The sequence below is a fragment of the Tachypleus tridentatus genome, chromosome 7 (assembly GCF_004210375.1).
Source record: "Tachypleus tridentatus isolate NWPU-2018 chromosome 7, ASM421037v1, whole genome shotgun sequence".
Lineage (NCBI taxonomy): Eukaryota > Metazoa > Arthropoda > Merostomata > Xiphosura > Limulidae > Tachypleus > Tachypleus tridentatus.
Genome location: NC_134831.1, coordinates 148,535,052 through 148,557,781, shown reverse-complemented (window position 1 = coordinate 148,557,781; position 22,730 = coordinate 148,535,052). Strand labels below are relative to the sequence as shown.

At 32.2% G+C, this 22,730-nt stretch overlaps 2 protein-coding genes across 8 annotated transcripts in view; both read right to left on the bottom strand.

Moving 5' to 3' along the window:
- LOC143256876 (golgin-45) overlaps positions 1-5,426 on the bottom strand; it is a 28,448-nt gene extending 23,022 nt beyond the window's left edge. For 2 of the 7 annotated variants that reach the window (XM_076514669.1, XM_076514671.1), the window contains exon 1: positions 4,942-5,162. Coding sequence is in view for 1 of the 7 variants with exons in the window: in XM_076514670.1 (XP_076370785.1) it covers positions 4,942-5,050 (109 nt within the window). In the remaining 6 variants the exon portion in view is untranslated. Of the gene's footprint in view, positions 1-4,941; positions 5,293-5,343 lie in introns of those variants that run through there. The other 5 variants (XR_013031590.1, XM_076514674.1, XM_076514673.1 and 2 more) reach the window with 5 other exon arrangements.
- A 3,073-nt stretch (positions 5,427-8,499) lies between these two features.
- Positions 8,500-12,767, bottom strand: LOC143256874 (uncharacterized). Its single transcript, XM_076514667.1, has 5 exons — positions 12,608-12,767; positions 12,088-12,167; positions 11,277-11,381; positions 10,303-10,396; positions 8,500-8,649 (listed from the first exon to the last, which is right to left on the bottom strand). The coding sequence occupies exons 1-4, from the start codon at positions 12,696-12,698 to the stop codon at positions 10,307-10,309; spliced, it is 366 nt and encodes a 121-aa protein (XP_076370782.1). The 5' UTR covers positions 12,699-12,767; the 3' UTR covers positions 8,500-8,649; positions 10,303-10,306.
- Positions 12,768-22,730: the final 9,963 nt, after the last annotated feature.

The following is a 22,730-nucleotide window of genomic DNA, read 5'->3' as shown; positions in this document are numbered from 1 at the left end:
AGAACAGAATATATTTAACCAATACTTACAGTAACAAAATGTCTGAGAATTTATTAATATTTAAACAAATCATAATTAAACAAAAATTTATTTAATATTTAAAGAAATGATTAACTAAATAAAAAATTAATATTTAATAAAAATCACTTTTTCTACCTTAGTCAGGTTCTAATCCTACTTATTGACATATGAGATAAGTGAAAGATCGTTTTCAGTCTGTGTTACACAGGTTTCACCATGCAGATGGCCTTTTAAAAGAGAAATTTTAAGAAAATGCTGAAATATTTTGATATTTCCAGCTCGTACAGGTTTCTGCTCTATGCAGTTTTTGGCTTAGACAGGTTTTACTGTAACATTTAAATTTCAACTAACTTATTAACGTTATTTCAGTATGTCATCAGTGTAAACCAAAAGGAGCAAAACTCCTAACACTGACTCTTCAGGTACTTCACTTATGACATTAATTCGGTTAGGCTGAATTCCACAGATAACAACCCTCAAATTTCTTCTTTCTATACAGTTTTCTATCCAAGAAAATAACTTACTCTCCACATCTAAAGAAATATATTTTTTTTATCAAACCTTTTAACATGGCACCTTATCAAATGTTACCCAAAAATCCACATACAAAAAAATATCAACTTTGTTAAATGACATAGCAAAGTTTTATAAGGCTTTCAAAAACATTTTCCACCACTGAATAAAAGGTCGAGAATGACTGGGACAGTTTTTTACCACCTATCTTGAAAGCCAACTTCCAAACATCTGGCATTTACCCACTCATCAAGGTCTTAGAAAAAATAGTAGAAAGCAGTGCACATACCCAATCTTTAATTTTCTTCAAAACCTTTAGAAAAATATTACCTTGCCAAAGAAACTTATTATTCTTTAAAACTTCCCAATTTCTTTTAACATGCTCAGATTAATGTCATCATCATTTACAATCTTTTTCCCATCTAGCAGCTGTTTGGGATGAAGAATACTTAGATCTTCATTAATAAAAACTGAAGTAAAAGTATAATCTAATAACCCAGTAATCTCATAATAATCAAATAAAAGAAAGTTTCAAGAAAAGAAATGATAAGTTGTTAGTGATCTTCTGAGTTAGAAAGCTGTAAAGGTGAAGAACAGTTGAATATAGCAGGTCAGGCCAAGATAAAGGAGATGCAAACAAGTTATGAAGAGAAAGGGAGAAAAAGTGCAAGTTAAAATGTTAATAATTGTAATTTTCTACTTCAATTTGACCATTTTGGTTAAAAGAATATTTTGTTGAAATTCATATAAACAAACCTTGTAACACCGAAAAAATAAACGATCCATGTCATTTTACTCACAAGACTTCATTTTTCATTCATTTGGAACATTGTAGTTCCTAGACAAGGAGACTGTACAATAGCTATAAATATTTCTTTAAATTTTGCTTATAATAAAATATTCTCAAAATTATCAAATAGCTGTTTCCTGTTATTCGGTCAATTGTTCTCTGTATAGTGTAATCATCGGTTCCTGTCCAGGTGCTGGTTATTTGATAACTCCTTTATTGTTTAGCCACAGAAAGCTGAGCCCTATCGTATTCTTGGTTTGTTTTGAATTTTGCACAAAGCTACATGAGGGCTATCTGCGCTAGCCGTCCCTAATTTTGCAGTGTAAGACTAGAGAAAAGGCAGCTAGTCATCATCACTCACCATCAACTCTTGGGCTACTCTTTTACCAATGAATAATGCGATTGAGAGTCACATTATAACACCCCCATGGCTGAAAGAGGGAACGTGTAGTGTAAAGGGGATTTGAGCCCACGACCCTCACATTACAAGTCTAGTGCCTTAACCACCTGACCATGCCGGACCACTGTTTTCTTAAAACCGGTTAGAATAAAGTATTTATTTATTTATTATTAATCATAAAACTGCCAACTGGACTACCTTTGCTATGCTAAACGAGAATATCTAAACCCAATTTGTACCGTGATAATTACTCATTTTAATTTCAAATTTCACAGATACTCATCTAATACAGTTTTAATTTTCTCCATTTTTAAATGAAGCTGTTAAGTAGTTACTATTACCGAGCTTTTATTATTTAAAAAAAAAATACAATCGTATGATTGAACGTGTATTATGTTTAGACTTACAATATACATTTTAACTTTCATATAAATATATATACAAGGAAAAAAAAATATTTCAGAGGACAGTACAATGTATTTTAAGACACGTAAAGTTAGGAACTGAAAATAACATTTAACTTCACTTGCGAGCAGAAACCCAACACAAAAAAAAATAAATTAATCGGTTGTGACTACCACTCTCATAAACTCAACTTATGCCCTCTATCTACAAACACCAGTACCTATGAACATTATAAGTATATACTCTTTATTTTTTGGGAGAAAAAAGCAAGAGTTTTAAAACACCAAGTTAATTGTAAAAAAAAAAAGAAACACTCCAAATGGACCGAAATGATTTTAAAACATTTCTTCAATTTTTAATATGTTTACACTCAATATTTTCACATTTTTTGTCACAAGTTTTGTAGACGTTGTCAATAAATATTTTACTGATTAAAATATAGATATACCCAACAGAATGACTTTGCAATTATGTGTTTCTATAATTCATATTTAAGGACTCCTCATAATAAAAAAATAAATATATTAGAATAATGATTTGTTGTGTTAGTTGTAATTTGTAATTGTAACAATTACTGTTAAAAATTTCATATGTCAATGCTGAATAACAGCAAAACAATGTTGAAAGTATTTTATTAAAGCACAGGGCTAGGGTAATGTTCAGTTAAACCTTAGATGAAAAAGTGATGTCATTTGCACATCTTTAAATAAGAACGTAATAGTTTAAATGTTGGAAAGAATGTAAAAATCACGAAAAAGTGTTTGAGTTTCCTATGACAAATCTTGCCTCATTAAAAATTAAAGTTAAATAGATATAATGTAAAAGTGATTTTATCTTAGAAAGTGGACTAGATATGATTATTTTAGAAAATTCACTGTAACTACCAAGAAATAAAAAAATACATTTAAATCATTTCAGAGATTTTGTTTCATTATTGGTAGATCTAAGAGGTTCTCTGTACAATCTCTTTTTGGGGCAATACTGAAAATATGTTAATTTTTTTAAATTTATAAATCTAAGTTATAAAAACCATTGTTTGTTTCCATGTCAAATAAGACACAACTTTTGGCCAGGTTAATAAAGCACTAGACTCGTAATCTGAGGGTCGCTGGTTCCAATCCCCGTCACACCAAACATGCTCACCCTTTCAGCCAATGGAGCATTATAATGTGGCATTCAATACCACTATTCATTGATAAAAGAGTAACCCAAAAGTTGGCAGTGGGTAGTGATGACTAGCTGCCTTCCCACCAGTCTTACACTCCTAAATTAGGGATGGCTAGCGCAGATAGCCCTCGTGTAGCTTTGCATGAAATTCAAAACAAACCAAACATAACTATATTCATGTTTCTTGGCACATGAGATGCAACAGAATAATTCAGATTACAAAGGAAAATAAATTATTTGCCTTTAATAAAGGACAACTGTTAAATATCTACCCATAATACTAAGGGTCATTCATAATTAGTTTGAAGTTTATATAATCTTCCCTTTTTAACTTGCCATAAAAATAATTCATGATCACCTAAGAACATTCTAAAATATAGATGATGGCATATATTGTTGTCAGGTAAGTTTGAAATTTGAGGTGAGGCATCAATTTGTAATTCTGAATGAAGTATGTCTTTTTCTTGTGTGTAATGAAAATGAAAATAAGGATTTATTGGATCATTCAAGGCCATCCATGCAAATCCATTCTCAAAGAAGAGTAAAACTTTGAATCTACCCTTTATTTTTAAAGAAAATGTCTATTCCCCTTTTAAATTCTTGTAAAGTGTTGCCCTTCCATACTGCCAAAGGCAACTAACTCATTTTACTGATCTTTGTTACAAAAAGTGTCTTTTAACTGGAGCCTGGCAGTATTTTCCATATCTTAAATTTGTAACCACTCATCTTTTGGATACAACATGAATAAATAAGACAGAGGCTTTTTATCCTATTGACTCCATGAATAATCTTATAAATTTCAATAAGCTAATTTCTTACCATTCTTTAGGATTGTAATCTATCCCCACAACATTATCCTGATAACTGTTCTCTGAAGCCTTTCAAACACAAAGTCCAATACAGCACCCAAACCTGCATTACTATCAATAATTAGATTCGACTCAAAAGTGTTACTGTAAAACACAGTTTAAAGAATATTTCATATTATTATTATTAAATTTTTTTATATAGTAACACATTCATTAATGCATTAACTGTACCTGAAAATAACAGCAATTGTAACTTGAATTTGTATAACTGTAGCACTAGTAACAGTCAAGGCTGAATTAAAAGATTTTATTGGCCCTACGTCTTTCAACTTATAGAGGTCCCCTTGAGACAGAACCTCTAGTGCAACACATTTATAGTTATAGCTTGAGGACCCCTAATTAATGGGAGACCCTGGACTTCAGTCCAGTAAGCCCATGCCTTAAAACTGGGTTTGGTAACGATACTATAACTAGTAGTAGTGGTAACAAATACTTAACGTTAGCTGTATGATTTAGCTTAATTGTAAGTGCTTCAGGCTAAAATGTAGTTAAAATCTAGAAATATATAATTAACTTATAAGGCTTATAACTAAAAAATTTATTAGTCTCATTTATTGATTTATGACATTTTTTACCTTAAATAATTTAAATATACAAATAAACTCCCTAAGTCATAAAATTTAATACAACCTAGTGAAGTCTATGCTGAAATGTAAGACACCTATATGCCACAAACATCCGTGATTTGTTTCAGCATTTATTTTTAGCGTTGCTTAACTCAAACTAGGCCAAAATACAATGAATCGGTCGAGCAATAAACCTAACATTTTGCTTACTTATAGATGTCCACATTGTTACATTTTCAGTTGATCCAGTTTTTCTCAAAAGATTTTGACGGATTAAACCAGCAGAGGTATATTTACAATTTTCAGTAATAACTGACATCACAATACTTACAGTCTTACTCCCTAGCTTTTTTTCTTTACAAAATAACTTAAAAATTCACCGTTGAAAGAAATTTATTGAAACACTAACACCAGAGGATATGACAAATACCAACTACCTGATGACGACAGCCATTTCTTAAAAAAGCTGCCTACGTCAGTATTATGGAAACGGTTGAGTTATAGGAAAATTGTGTATGTTTTTCTAATATCAAAGCCACATCGGGCTAAATGCTTGAGTCCACCGAGGGAAATTGAACCCCTGATTTTAACGTTGTAAATAAGTAGACTTACCGTTGTACCAGCGGTGTACAGGAAAACTAAATAAAGCTGCAAAAGAAATGATATATTTGAATGGTACAAAGTAATAATATGTTTATTTGTTTGTGGTTGAGCGCAAAGTTACGCAATGGGTTATCTGTACTGAGTTCATCTCAGATATCGAAATCTGTTTTTGAGGGACAAAAGTAATAAAACAACTGAGGGTGAAAACTAAACAAATTATTTCTTCTGTAAAATATACGTCAACAAAAAGTCTGGTATAGTACGTAGGCATACATATGTTTTCTACCTTCTTATTTTCACGATGGCACGGCATGGCCAGGTGAGTTAAGGAGTTCGACTCCTAATCTGAGGGTTTCTGGTTCGAATCCCTGTTGCACCACACATACTCGCCCTTTCATCCTTGGGGCTGTTATAAATCGACGGTCAATCCCACTATTCATTGGTAAAAGAGTAGCCCAAGAGTTAGTGTTTTACAATGTAAAACTAGGGACGGCTAGCGCAGATAGCCTTCGTGTTGCTTCGAAATTGAAAACAAAAAAACAATTATACACGTTGTTTTATTGTATGAGATATACATGAACGGTCATAAGGATGATTCAACATTTAAGACTAACCTACAAGGACAATATATCATTGATTATTTTCCAAATACGCTGTTGGCGACATCGTGCATAAAAAACAAGTTATTCTCACGTGCTTCATAATAATATGATCGATAACAATGCTTTACATTTTCTTCAACGTTTTAATTTTTCGGGAACAAAGCATTATATTGGGTTAATTAAACTCAGTTTTGTTTTCCATTCAAAACTACACATAGAGTTTGATGAGCGTTTTCACCTAGGGTAGAAATATTTGATCCTCATTTAACTTGACTTATCAAGTCTTTAATCAGTACTTATATCCTAACAAATGCACCATTTGTTTGGTTGTTTGTTTTTTATGATCGAAATAAAGACGAATATAAGTTGCCTGTTATGGCCTTGTGTTTAGGGTGCTTGATTTGCAATCCGAGATTAAAGATAAAGACAGACGTCGGAACTGGACAAAACGTTTCATATCAATAACTAAAGTGGTGAGATTAAATATTTTTGTTCCTTTTCCCATCGTCCAAAATTTTACTGATAACAATATTTATTTAATTGTTTTTAATATGCAAAAGCCCGGCATGGCCAACCGTGTTAAGGCGTGCGACTCGTAATCTGATGGTCGCGGATTCGCATCCCGGTCGCGCCAAACATGATCTCCCTTTCAGCCGTGGGGGCGTTATAATGTGACGGTCAATCCCACTATTCGTTGGTAAAAGAGTAGCCCAAGAGTTGGCGGTGGGTGGTGATGACTAGAATCCTTCCCTCTAGTCTTACACTGCTAAATTAGGGACGGCTAGCATAGATAGCCCTCGAGTAGCTTTGTGCGAAATTCAAAAACAAACAAACAAACAAAACTAATATGCAGTTGGTAAACTTTATCATTCGAAATAATTTGAGATTGCAGTTTTTTCTTGCAAATTCCAAACATTACGTTGTTAATAATTTTTTATGTATCTGTATGACGTGTTTGTTTTTGAATTTCGCGCAAAGCTACACGAGGGCTATCTGCGCTAGCCCTCCTTAATTTAGCAGTGTAAGACGAGAGGGAAGGCAGCTAGTCATCACCACCCAACGCCAGCTCTTGGGCTACTCTTTTACCAACGAATAATGGGATTAACCGTTACTTTATAACGTCCCCATGCCTGAAAGGGCAATTATGTTTGGTGTGACGGGAATTCGAACCCGCGACCTTCGGATTACTAGTCGAGTGCCGTACCCACCTGGCCATGCTGGCCGCCATTTTTTTTTAACACAACAACAGCACGCATGTGTTTCGATAACGTTGCTCGTTGTGTTTGTTCTGTCAGATGTGGCACGCAGGTAAGCGTGTTCTTAATGAATAAAGAAGGTACTGTTTAAATTAATTGCAATTCCAATTAATGGAAAAGGAGTCGCATAATGTATATTATAACCCTTTGCTTTACCTCTATCGTTATGAGTCCTGAGCCGTTTACTGTGAATTTTTCAATTACTTGATACCGATTTCATAGTATTCTCTTTGATAAATCAATATTTATTATTGGGTATGAATTACTGTCAGAAATACAATACTAAAATGTAATGCAGGGTGATTCAGAGGTCAATTGACAGGTAAATAATTCATAAATAGATAAATAGGAGAAAATGATTGTAAGTTATATGGAATGATATTTTGCTATGTAACCTTAGGTTATGTCTCTTAGGTCATATTAATTGGAATTCTTATTATACACTAACATTTCAAGTGCAGACGAAGTAAATGACATAGTATATGTTGTGAAGTCCAGAATATATTGTTTAATTTTGTTTTACAATTTATTTTACTTTGGTTGCATAGAAGGCTTACACTTTATTTATTCTTTTCTTTTCCAATGTTGTTAATGTTACGAAAAAAATGTCATTTATGTTAAGATTGCCACTTTACATTTCAATTTAAAAACATTATTTATAAACAAAAAAGTACAATAAGATGCTTGATATAACTGGAAAATTCCTTATATGGACTGATAAAGGGGTACTCTTCATTTAAAATGTTTTGGTTAAAAATCAAGATTTCATTAGAACTGAGATGTTTGAAACTTTTAAGTATGAGAGCCAGATAATTTTATTAAATGTCATCCGTGTTTTCCCCATTTTGTTTTTACCACCAAGACACTACTTGTAAGATATGATTAATCTAATGTTCTGTGTTCGTCAAATTTCTACAGCTTAAAAATCATAATTTATAATTGTTTTTAATTATGTTGCGCTACTTACCAAAAGAAAACTGTGAATAAGCTCTTTAAATAATTTTCACATTTCTATATTTTGTAATGAGAATAGTTTCAGATCATGTACAAAGTAAGTTAGTTAGTTCGTGTTATTTAGAAAATTCTTTATTTTCTCTATTTTTAGCACTTGAAAGCGATGGCTGTTTTCATCATTGAATTCTTTGTCAAAGAATAATTTAGGATAATTTTTTATTTTATAAATATTATGACTATTTTTTCCTGTAAACCAGACATTAGAAAACAACATATATTTACGAAGGACAGCAATATCACATAGTACTCAACCTTAAACAAATATTTAACAAATCACCACAAACTCAACAGTGTTGATGCTTCGACAGTTTTATTTTCAAGATAAAGGTATATGAGAGTTCAACATATTCCAAAGAAAAGCTAACCACAACAGATTCAGATTATTATATCATAGGTAATATATGAATGCAGGTCCTCATCAGCTGTTAAGCGATCTGTTGAAGCTGTAATTATAAATAACATTGAAATGATTAGGTATTAATGCCAATTCACATAAAAGAAATCCAATAACATTTCGTTTAATATATTAGCCAAATTAGTTAATACCAAATGTGATAGAAAATCACAAAACACTAACCAGTGTTCTACAACAAGGACAAGACTTGGTTATTTTTGGATTGAATAAGCTCATATATCTTAGTTTCGAAATTAAAAGTTAAAAATGTTTTCTTATATAAGTTAGTTTCTCCCTTTAATTAAATGAAACTTATCTTTTTTATATATTTATGCTTCATTATTTTACTTCATGATTAAGATTCTATATACGTACCCTTTAATATTTCTTCAATGATGTCGCATTTTGTTCCGTCAACCAAAGTGTTGGAATGCATACGGTATTGGCCAGGTGGTTATGGTACTCGACTCCTAATACGAGGGTCGTGGGTTCGAATCCCAGTCACACCAAATATGCCCGCTCTTTCAGCCGTGGGGGCGTTATAATGTGACGGTCAATCCCACTTTTCGTTAGTAAAAGGGTAGCCCACTAGTTGGCGGTGGGTGATGATAACTAGCTGCCTTCCCTCTAGTCTTAAACTACTAAATTAGGATCGACTAGCGCAGACAGCCCTGTTGTAGCTTTGTGCGAAATTCAAACCAAACCAGATATATATAGTTTCAAATGTATGTGATGTAAAGGGAATACATTTGGCTTTGGTGTCCATTAAACTTATGACGTTCATTGTCTCAGAATTATTATCATAAAGTATAGCGTATCTGAATCTTTTTAATGAGGGTTAGTAGTGTCATTCTACACAAAATTAATGTTTAATTACTATCCTCACTGAATTTTTTTCTTGATGTTTAGTTTGAATTTTGCTACCGTCCCTAATTTAACAGTGAAACACTTGAGGGATGGCAGCTAGTCATCATCACCCACCACCAACCATTTTACTCACAAGTAGTGGGATTGATTGTCATATTATATGCCCCTTGGGACAAGAATTCAAACCCACGACCCTCAGATTGCCATTCAAGCACCTTAACCATCTGGCCATGCCTCTTTGAAATATACCTATCTCTCTTTAATGTGTAATAGAGGGGGAACGGGCTATAATTGTGTTATGTTTCTCATGTGTTTTTTATTAATATTCAAAACTGTGTGAGAGATATACGACTAACTGTTTAATCATACTTCAAAGAGGGTACTTTATCAGTCTGTGTAAAGAAATGTAGGTTTTTAAGAACTTTTTGTTGTTTTTTTTAAATATAACTTATTAAACGTAAAATCTAAGGTGGAATTCTTAATATATAACCACGTATTTTTATAATAACAACGTATCTGTAAATAGAAGAGTAGTTAAAGTGCTAGTCTTCTGTATTGTGAAAGTAAAACTAAGCAATTAACCAGTAATAATATTTACATGATATTTTGAATTGTTGTGGAAGTTTTTCTAAAACTAAAACATGTGAGAGAAGAATAGTTATTACAAGGTCTAACCGCCGAGCCACACCTTTCCTCATTTTAAACTATAAATATTTTAAATGTTCTTGTAGATAATAATGTTTATAGAATTTTCGGCACGTAAGGCGTTAATGTTCAGATATAGTTGTTTAATGTATTAAATGTGTTGAAATATTTTAACCTTATATTAACTTACGTCTTCAGAAACATTTGGTAATCCATTCATTGAGTGTAGATTCTGGATCCTCGTGAAGTTTTGCAAGTTCTACACTCAAACAATCTTTCATTTCCTGCACAAATGTATAAACAGGATTTAACATCATTTTAGATTTTTCAAGAGCGATACCTTGAAGAGTAAAATGATTTAACAGATGTAAAATCTATTTGTATAAAGCCTTTATGTAAATTATAGTCCTACGGTAGGTATAAAACACACAACTCATTCTCCTATAGAGTACTGGAACTTCAAGCATTTGGTTCATTTCACATATAGGTTGATGGAATCACGTATAGATAAACATGGGGTCTTGCGGCACTCATTTTAAGAGTTTTTATTATCATAGTTCTGTACTATTATATGTAGCTTTAAACAAATTAATAGTTATATTGTAACACTATAGTTCTATACCGTCGTATCTATTCTTAATTAAAATCAAAATAATAATTAATAATAATTAGATAAATAGCTCTTTTTAATTGGTAAGATGAGTGGTTGCCTTTTACACCTATGGCAGAGACGTCTTCATATAAACAAATTTTTAAAGGGGCTTTCGGATTTATAAATGAAATAATTATAACATATAGTCGTAATGCATTTTAAAATTGAAATAAATTGGACAGAGTATTCAGTTTGCTCCCTAAAACAGGGTGGCCTATAATGGTAAAGAAATGGACACGAGTTCAGGGTTAAAGCTAAGCCTAACTGGCGCATATCCATCTTCACGAGTGGTATTAGTCTCAAATTTTATTCTTTAGACACTAGTTAAATCGGATAGAATGTCTGTAGAGTACTGAGAGCTATTTCTTTGTTTCTCAATTGTTCTATAATCTCGCGGTAATATATAATTACTAATTTTGTTGCTGTAGTAACTTTTCATATAACACACTAAAATAAATTTTGATTACTCAAGCAGAAATTAAATCCAAAACTTCGTTTTATTTAATTATTACCTGCATTTTCGCTTCATTTTCTTCTTTACACATTTCTTTCAATAACTCGTCCAAGTTATCTGTAGGAAGTTCTGCGTTTTCACATTTCTGCATTGCAGCTGGAAGCTTGAGATGAAAAACACTTTTCGTTACATTTTACAACTTTCTTTTGTTACATTTAATCGTAAACTTAAGTTTATGTCTCAAGAACAGTATAATTGTTCTAAATTTTATTATAATTGTTTTCAAATATGCTTATCTTTTGGTTTTTTACAATCAACATGATATGTTTATGTAAACATATACAACTGATTGTAAACTGAGGGTAAGTAACATTATTGAAACAAAGACAGAATGAAAAATATAACTAGAGCAAGAAAAGTAAGGTAGAAATGCTATAACATTGTTTCAGATCTGTGAATTGTGTCCAAATATTTACCTATACATGGTGAAGTTTATACAAGGAAAGATTTTCTTCACTAAACTTAATGTTTGTTAAATATCAGTTAAAACTGGGAGTTGGTTGTTACTGTTTGTAACAAATTCAAGTTTTAAACAGTTTATGAATACTTTTCATGATGTTGAAGTACGGAAATATCGTTAAGTAATTTTTTATCAAATTTGAATATTGTCGTTTTAATTCTTGATTATTAACATCTGCAATTACTGTGTTAAACTAATTCTCAATATGAATGTAATTTTAAGTAAAGTTTGTATACCAAGAACGATCTTTACAGAAGATGAAATATGTTATTCACAGTAATAAAACGTTGTTTCCAAAATTATAATGAATTAATAAAACATGATTAATCATAATACTCCAAATACTTACCCAACTTGCCTTTTCACCAAACATTTGTATATCGCACTCTTTTATCTCGTTCACTTTTTCAGGATCATTTTTATCCAGCGCTGCATAAAAAATTATGTGTTTGATTTAACTTAGTAGAATATTCTCCTCATGTTACACGCCTACTTAAGTAAAAGTACTCTACTAAATGGAATGAAAAAGTTATACTATTTTCCCCCAAAGAAAATTTGGACCTGAATAGAAGTATACAACTTTAATGAAATTTTTCCAGATATGCAGGTATAACCCAGTTAAAATATTCTGTTGAAGTAATTTTAAACTGACCCTTTTAATCGATTTGGAAATTGTGACGTCACTAACGAGTTTCTTATGTCTAGTAATGTTTTTATGAAGCTAAAAAAGTTTGCTTTAATAATATTATTTTATTCTATTTTTTATTGCTTTGTTTTTCTAATTGTAAAATACAAAAAAGAGAACACTTATTCAAGTAATAATATTAATTAATATCTCAAGTAGTAATAAAGTTTAAAAATGAACTTACTACACAGCAGTTTAAAAGCTATATCTATAACATTGCCTTTGGCCATCGCCAGGCACACGAGCACAACAAGAGGAGCGAACAGAACTTTCATGTTGAGAATGTTGCTGTTTTCATGATGATTTCACTTCAGAAATCCCTTTTATAGTCCATATACCTAACAATTTCGCCCAATAGGTTAAACTAATGTCATGTTATCTTAAACTTAATAACTAGTGTTTTCACCAATCACTGCAAGACTCTTTCCGGATTGGACGAACCGTGATTGTAAGAACCAGTAATATAGTGATCATCTTAAACACAAGAGTCTTTCCTTCATAAAATACGATCACGTGATTCACATGTGTTCGCTTACAGTTTCATTCTTTGTGGAAAATTCACTCTGTTACAGCATGTTATACATGTTATGTCTTTAATATATTTCCGTGAAAGTACTAACATGTCTGACATAAGTTTCCATACAAAATTAATTGCACACAGTAATATTAAATGGTATAAATATAAAGATACATTTTGTTTTTCTTTTTTTCGTTTCGAACCTTACGAATTTCCTTGTGTGTCCTGTAAACACTTTTTACGAAACATGGATATTTAATTCATCTTATCTTTTGAAAAGTAATAAAACAAACAAGCAAAGTCTAAGTTTCTATAATAGTGAAAATAAATTTCAATTAGCATTATTTTGCTTATAGTAAAAATAAAAGCTACATTTTCTGAGCTGAGCTACCGAATTGACATATCCATTACTTATACTATAAGTCTGAAAAAGTAGCTTTCTCATCGAAGGACGAATGTAAGGAGCCTGTTATGGCCTTGTGTTTAGGGAGCTTGACTTGTAGTCTGAGATTAAAGATAAAGAGAGACGTCGGAACTGAAAAAAAAACGTTCTTTATCGATAACTAAAGTGGTGAGATTAAATATTTTTTTCCTTTTCCCACCGTCCAAAATTTTACCGATTAGAATATTTATTCAGTTATTTTTAATATGCAGTTGGTTTTCTTTATCATTCAAAATAATATGAGATTATAGTTTTTCTTGCAAATTCCAAACATTACGCTGTTAATAATTATTTTATGTATCTGTATGACGTGTTTGTTTTTGAATTTCGCGTAGAAGCTACACGAGGGCTATCTGCGCTAGCCATCCATAGTTTAGAAGTGTAAGACTAGTGGGAAGGCAGTTAGTCATCACCACCCAACGCCGACTCTTGGGCTACTCTTTTACCAACGAATAGTGGAATTGACTACACTTTTTAATGTTCCCACGCCTGAAAGTGCGAGCATGTTTGGTGCGACGGGGATTCGAGTTTGCGACATTCAGATTACTGAATATTATCTGGAATATTCTTATTATTTGTATTTTTTACCATTTCATTCTACACAACAAACAATTTAATGTTTATTTTGCAGGTACAATACAGCGCTTGTTGCTGTTTCAAATTATTGTTAATATTTTCAAGCGTTTTACTTAATGTTTAATATTTCATGACTGACCCTTCGTGTTTTGTACATTTCGAAATGACTGATGAATATAAGTAACAAAATCAATTAGAACAGTTTTAAGACGTGATAAGAGTTTGAATGTGTTGTTGTGTAAGGGAAGGATTTTTTTTTAAATTAACAATATTTCTTTTTCAGGATTTCAAATAGCAGTAATAGTTCTGAAGTGTTATATGTCGATGCAACGAACTCTATGCTTATTATATTGATGTATTACACATTGTAAAGGAATCTTCTACCCGTTTTAACTAAGTTTTTTTCTTTAGGTACCTATGGAATTAATCAGACGTAATTCTTATATTTTCTTATAGTAGATTTATTGTTATACATTTATTTTAATATCTTTGGTTCATTTTAATGCGTGTAACCTATATTGCTAAATGTATATTGGGAAAGTCCCAATTCTCTTAATTTGAAGAAGATTCTCGTGTGTGAGAATCAACAATATATTTTTTTATATTGTTGCCTACTGAATTTTCGAGAAAATCGCCTAAAGATTATAAATCGACGCGCCAAGAAACAGAATATATTGCTGTTCTGCTACAGTTAGTATGCTATAAACTTCGAAAGCAATAATTTTTATAAACGTTTATTTATCCGAAACAATATATATTTTATCAGAAAGTTTTATGGATTTCTAACATTACACGCCGTTCAACTTCAGATAATACACTTCGAACGTTAGTATTTCTACGGAGACATCGTCAAGTGAATTGTGCTAATTTTAACGTTGAATTTTTCGTTCGTCGTAAACCGTCGATAAAATATTCAGCTACACACCAGATAGATGATTTAATGTATTTTTTGTAAGTTTGTAAAGCTATTGTATATAAACCATTATTTGTAATAACCATTTCATACACATTTGGTATAAACTGATATTCAGTTACCTTTTCAAATTATAATTAAAATTTCTGGCCATTTAAAATCGTAATATGTAACTTACATCACGTGAGAAATTTGAAGACTCGTCAGAGATAAATTATGATAAGTAATACTCTGAAGAAAGTAGTCGTAAAATTATTATACGTACGTGAAGATAGACAGGAATCTTCTATATCAGTAGGGCAAATTTAAGTAGAATATAGTCTGGAACAAGTTTTTGTAATATTTACTAGAGCGATATTACTGAATTTTACCTGAAAATAATACATATGTATATATATAGATAATAGTTTCTGTTCTTGAGTAAAGACTCCATTGAGACTTTTTTCACAATCTCAGTGTTAGATTTGCATTACAACAAACATCTAGCTCTAATCATTTCTTTCTTGCCGGCTTATTTCCGTCATCTGGCAGAATGCAGAAAAAAGTATGAATTTAAAAGAGTTAGAAGGAAAAAATCCCTTTTTAAAGCAACAGTACTCCGAACCAAGCAGAAGAGTTGTTCACTGAAGGAAGAAGGTCCTTCAAGAAAGTTGTCAAACCAACAAAATGTCTCGAGCTGAATGCTGGGGCTAAAATGGTCAATAACATCTTTTCTTGACCATGTTAGATGAAGAACTGCCAGTGTCCAATGTGCCCAGAATAGATGATCTCTTCCTGTCAGGGGCGTAGATTTTTTACACCTGATGGGGGAGATGATTATCGGAACCACTTATGTGGACTGTTCAATTTGCAAACTGGTAATTTCTTATTACAAAAACCTGAAAGCTGTAAACATGCAGTCACACAGTAATCTTGTTGACACGATACTTGCATGTATACTTAGGGCTACTGACTGATACTTATGAACTATCTCTTAGATCGAAAAGCTTACAAGCACGCCTATATTAAAGATGTATATTTCGGCTACTAAAAAAGCCTACATCTTGGCTTAATTATGCAATTCGATTGGTAAGAACACAAGAATCACAAGAACAAACACACAATTTGTAGGCCTGTGATGCAATTAAACAATTCAACAGACCAAAGTGTTGGGGGGATGATTGTATGCACTATACCCCCCACCTAAAATGAAGGAAGAATGTATACCTTCCACCCCCACCCCACCCCCAGGATCTACGCCCCTGCTTCCTGTCCATCTTTGATGATCAGGGGTGCTGAAAAACTGTTGTTTCTATTCGCTCCACTCACGCGATTAATGTTTATTCATTGAGTGAATGATAGTAAATTCTGACCTAGCAGCTGAGATATTCAGTAGTTAGATTTGACTTTACTAGCAGGGCTAGAAGGTTATTAATATGTGGTTGTCAAGTAACTAGCTGGACTTGAGTATATAGTAAGCGAAATTATGTGATGACGACTATCTGTGTTCCCTCTAGCCTTACATCGCTAAATTAGGGACTGCGAATGCAGGCAGCATTCGTGTAGCTTTGCGCGAAATTCTAATTGACTTAACATCTGTAAGGATAATTTTAAATATGTATATGAATATATAAATGTCTTACTCCTCTCATGTATCAAAATAACTTCAGGATTCAGATACAGTTAGTATTTTCCAAGACGAGATATATTGTGCAACTGTTTATATAAAATGATTTGATGGTTTGTAATGATATTATCATCTTTAGCTTTAAGTCTGTTAATATTTTTCTGACATTAATAATATGAACTTTGAAAGATTATTGTTACTGGATATGCTTTTATGAAGAATGAACATATATTAGCGGATACGACTTATCCTTTTACATGTAACGTAAGAAAAACTAACTCTAAGGTTCTATATACTGCAATGGAAGCCAGATGATTGAAAGCATGTGGAGTATGTAACTAAGCTGCATCAATACATCACAAAGTAAGTTTTCATCAAGAGTCCAAGGCTGAAACTAACGGATCAAAGAAAATTATGATGTTAATCCAACCTATCCAATGACAGAAATAGAGCTGAATGTACTTATGTGGCTGTTCATGACATATGGTGAGATGGTGGAGTTGGTTTTGATACCGATTTTGACCTTCTTGTTAAATGGTGTAGAACCATCACTAATTAGCACAATAATTTACTTAAAGGTAGAGGCACCCTAATTTTCAGAGACATTGGGTTGTATGGTGAAAACAATACATGAACTGAATACCTATTATTTCTCATGTTTCTGCACAAGTATGAGATAGGTTTATGTAATAACGGTATGGCCACTGGGAAAGTTATAGAGTAATTGCACTTAAAACCCAACTGAATTTTATGATTATGTGAGAAAAAGGATGCTAAACACGTTTAATTGAAAAATAAAACATCTTTATTACAAGCAAAAGCGATAAACAATGCATATATACTTAAGGACACACACTTAAGTGTGTTATGGTGATAAATGATATTCAATCACAGAATAACGGACCTTTCTTTGGAGAACGTTCCTTCCATCGCAGCTACCCATGTCATAAATACGTCTGATGTCGAGATTTACCTATGCCACAACATGTATCACTACTCTTTAATGCTTTTGGCTAAGTACTTATAATCAGTCAGATTTCATCACTCGATAACAGTTACAGACATAAAGCATACAATATATCATGTCAATAAGTTTTATTTAAATTCATTTTGTCTTTATAATAATGAAGTTTAAGATGAAAGTTTCTATGTTTGTTTGCGGTTAAATGAGCTAACCGTAAGTATCGTTTGTTTGTTTTTGAATTTCGCACAAAGCTACTCGAGGGCTATCTGTACTAGCCGTCCCTAACTTAGCAGTGTAAGACTAGAGGGAATGCAGCTAGTCATCACCACCCACCGCCAACTCTTGGGCTACTCTTTTACTAACGAATAGTGGGATTGACCGTTACGTTATAACGCCCCCACGGCTGAAAGGGCGAGTATTCTTGGCGCGATGGGGGATGCGAATTCGCGACCCTCAGATTACGAGTCGCACGCCTTAACACGCTTGGCCATGCCGGGCCCAACCGTAAGTATCGGACATGTTATAGATATTGGACATACCGTTAAGTTACTGGTGATGTGATGAAAGTATGTGAGATGAAACATTATTGAAATATAACAAGAGGTTATGTAATACAAGTTTATATTTAATATACCATTGTCTGTTTTCTAAGTATGATATTGACGATAGAATGTATAAATAACAACTGCTATTCCCACATGTTTCATTATAATACGATCGATAACATTTTACATCTTTTGCGAAGTTTTAATTTTCTGTTACAATACATTATTTTAGGTTGATATTTAAACTCAGTTTTTTGTTTCGTTCTTCAGCTTATGTATAAATTGTACACATTTGTACCCAGTGTAAAAGTATTTAATTTTTATTTAAGTTCATGTATCAAGTCTTTATTCAATACTTAAACACCTAACACGTTTCATGAGACACTGTTTCTTTAACATAATAATACCTCACAAATATTTCCAAAACATAGTCCATTGTGTTTGTTCAGTCAGATGTGGCACACAGGTGTTTGCGTACTTGATATATGTAAACAGTACTGTTAAAATTATCTATAATTCTAACATAAAAGATAAGCAATCACATAACGTCTGTTTCCATTCTTTACTTTCATCGTTTAAGTTCCGAGCTCACTCTCGTTGTTTGGGTATGTATGTGAATACTCAAGAGTGTCAGGTATACTTGACTTCTTCCTCCTTTGGTCCGGCATGGCCGGGTGGGTTAAGGCGTTCGACTCATGTCCATGTATCTTTCAACAACAGTTCCTCACTAATGTCTAGCTCATAGGTGGCCTGTTTTTATTTCATTACTTAATTCTTAGTCTGCTATATTCGACTGAAAAGTGACGATTATTTTATTCAAATAGGACCATTTCATTCTAATAAGACGCCAATTTTATGCAACTCGAAAAGAAACTTAAAATTTGTCAACTTGATATAGTGGGAATATTCTAAATTAACGTGACAATAGCTTTTATAATGAAGTAGAAAAAGATAATTTATTACAATTAGCTAGCTGGTATCGACATAAAAATTGGCCATTCCATTTTACAAAAAAATACCCATTATAACTTTTTATTTTCATACTGTTATATCATTCTGTATTTTATCATATCCTTATTTCACTTCCAGCTACATCCTTGGTACTCAAGAAAACTTCAGTAATTGTTTAAATACTAGCAGTACACATTTGATGCTGTACAAGGTGACTTCTAAGTTGTATTAGTGAAAGGTCAAATTTCACTTATTTCTCCTTCATACAGTGATCATAAAACTCAACCTGTTAACATTTGTTGTTGTATTACTGGTTCATCATATTAGTTGTACATATTTTTCTCTTGTAGATATTAGTATTCTAGAATTGTAGCAAACTGTTAAGCCAAACAACTTCTTTCATGCAAAGACATTATCACTGTGTTTGAAGATGCTTGTATGTACAACTGAAACATAATTTGTGACAACACCTGATGTGTATCCTGTTTCTTTAATTACTCTGGTCTAGCAGCTCTTAACAATTGTCTCTAACCCTACAATAAATGTAAGTTACCATGATAGACCTGTCATTATCGTCTCGCACTGAATGAATAAGCGTGGTATAAGCAGTACTGTTTCCAGTGTCACATATATTTATAAACTTTAATAAGAGATGTTTACAAGACAAGCTGTACACTACTAACAATACATTATTTGATCCTGAGAGGGTCTAGTGAGTGAAACAATATGATACTACTAAACTTTAAGAAGTTCCACTCCTACAGGCTAACCTGTCACATGATCTTGTGATTATAGAGTTTGTGTTGCACAAGATATGTTTTATACTACCCAAGGTCTGTGTCCTTCAAAAGGCCCAAACCACATTTAATATTTTATTACTTCCAACTTTCTGTCATTGAATTTAACCATTCAGTACATAGGTGCTTCGCAAAATCGGAATCAAGTATTAAACATGTATTGGATATTTTTTGCATTTATTATATGTAGTTCAGATATTAGTGCTGAGCTGTATGCTACTGGTTGCAGCCATAGTGATGAATAAATTATAATGAAAACAAACAAACAAAAACCATCAAAGTGAATGCTTAAACAAATGCTATGCAACTGACACATCATGCAGGCTGTTAACTGTTTATATAATAGCATCTAAATAGTGTATTGTAGTTAGTAATAAAGCTAATTGGATTTTGGGTAGCATCTACAAAATTATTGAATATAAGACAAGGGATAGTATTGTTTCACTGTATAGATCACTTGTAAAGCCTCATTTAGAGTATTGTGCACAGTTTTGCACTCCCTTTTACAAGAACGACATTTAATTTTTGGAGAAGGTTCAGAGAAGAGCCACTAGGATGATACCTGGGATGGTGGGATTGTCCTATGAAGAGAGTTTAAAATCTCTAAACATGTTTTCTCTGGATAGAATAAGGGTCCAAGGGGATTTAGTTGAGGGTACTTAAGATTATTAGGGGATTGATAATATAGATTCATTTTCCATTTTCAGTGTTTAACAGTGAAAACAGTAAGAGAAGAACTCATACATTCAACTTTTTCCAGCATAGGAGTCATCTACAGTTTAGGATGGTTGGGTTTTCGAATGAGCTGCCTTTAAGGGTGGTGCAGGTAGAAAACCTAACTGAGTTTAAGGAAAGATTAGATGAAAACATAAGTAGTAAAAATAGGTTATAGTCGAGTCAATACGTTGATCAAACAGGCAACAAACTGAATTGACACAGACACCAACTCCACAGTATTTAGTACAGTTGTTTGATCCAGGAATGAATTGTTATCAGATCAAAAAGGAGAAAGAACTTGACACTCTTTATTTTTATAGCTGTTTGTTATTCTTATTTTCTTGAAGATTCATTATATTAAATTGTTGTACAGATAATGTTGAGTATAAATGTCTATAGTTGGTAAAAAGGATGACAAGCAGTAAAACTGAGCAAGTGGCCAAAAATTTAAACGTATGCTATTACTTACACTTCTTCTTCCACTAGGTTCAGTTCTCCTGTAAGTTAAAATGTATATGTACATGTTCAGCATATATACCTGTTTTTATAGATATTTGTTGAAAATCGTAATAAAATCACAGTGAAGTTGGAGTTAAATTTTATATCAGAAGAACTTATCAGTGTGGAAAAGCTGGCAGCAGTCAACTGACAAAGTGAAATCAAAAATGTATTTTCTAAATTTTCCATAATATAGAATGTTTTCAAACACAAGTTTGAACATTCCTTCCAGTTAATGTATAACATAAAAACATTAGAGTACGAAGTTAATTACAACACTTTTGTTCCAGCATTTTCGACCTCTACACGTAAGAGGGCGATAGACAGTGAAGATGCCGACTTGCTAGCGATTATGGGAATTTTGTGTATTGCTTACATTTAGGCTAGAGCTGAGGACAAATGTTAAAAAACTTGTGGTTACGTCACCCAGTATGAGTATCTTGTGAGTAGTAACTCACAAATAAACAAATCCTCAATATATTTCAAGTGATATCTATCAGATGTAATATCATAACCGATATATGTATTCAGGTTTATCTGTTTGTAATTAAGAACATAGATAAAAAAGGGCTATCTGTGCTCAGCCCACCACAAGTATTAAATCCCGGTTTCTAGCGCTGTAAGTCCACAGACATAACGCTGTGCCATACTTATTAAGGAATGGAATAAAAAGAATTTTTCGACATTCTTCTGATGGTTTAAATATTTAGTGAATTAAATGTTTCTTGGCAGGTTTTCCTGGTTTTTCAGTTACTCTGTGATATACAGAAATCTAATGTTTTGTATTCTAAATAAAGATTATTTCTGTACCATATATGTGTCCAGACAGTTTATTCTATGATCTTAAACTCGGTCATTTAGTTAAATTCAGACCTACTATGTAATTATCGAGCATGAAATTTTCATAATTTACCGGTTTTATCTATTACTCGTGCAGAACTCAATTAACCCTTAAAAATATCACAGTGCTTACGTACATCAAACAAGGTTTAAATATAGTTTTGTTATCAGCTATCCCATCGTGATGTTATAACGGTTGTGGGTGTCAAGTAAATTTCTTATATACGTATTTCAAATCGTTTTAATATAACGCAATCAATGTTTAGTTCAGATATATGCATCAAATGCACCTTTGCATAGTTGTCACATTTTAAACGTAGAAACAATTTCGGTTTACTTGTATCTAACTTTTTTAAATAAATGGTATGTTTCTTTTTCAAAATGATTGTAATATATCTCAGATCTACCTGAAAATGAAACTGTTGGCTTTCAAAAACGCCATTCCTATCTGAGTTAGTTTTATCTGTCAGTCCACTAAATCTTTATGTATTAAGAATTGCATTCATTAAATGAATATCAGCTATGGTGAAACCGGAAAGAGAAAGTGACAAGGATAATCTTGTTCCCATAGCTATATATCAACTTGGTCATAGATATTATTGCCGAATAAACAAATAATAGATTATTTGGTAGTAAAATTCGTGAATTTCTGAAACACGTTTAGAAAAGTTCCATTATTGTAATTTTGATACAAAATACATTGAATATAGGTGTGGTCTAATCTAACAGTCTGTAGTTGTAATGGACTGTTTTCTAAACTAGCACCACATACTCAATAATTAAGTCTAATTTTTCATATGATAAAATTCCAAATTCATTGACAATACATCGTTTCAAATTAATGGTCCCTTAAACTTCACTTATTCATGATTGTATGTATGAACGCAGTTCTCCATGTGGAACAGCGGTCAGTCCACAATCTTAAAATGCTAAAATCTGAG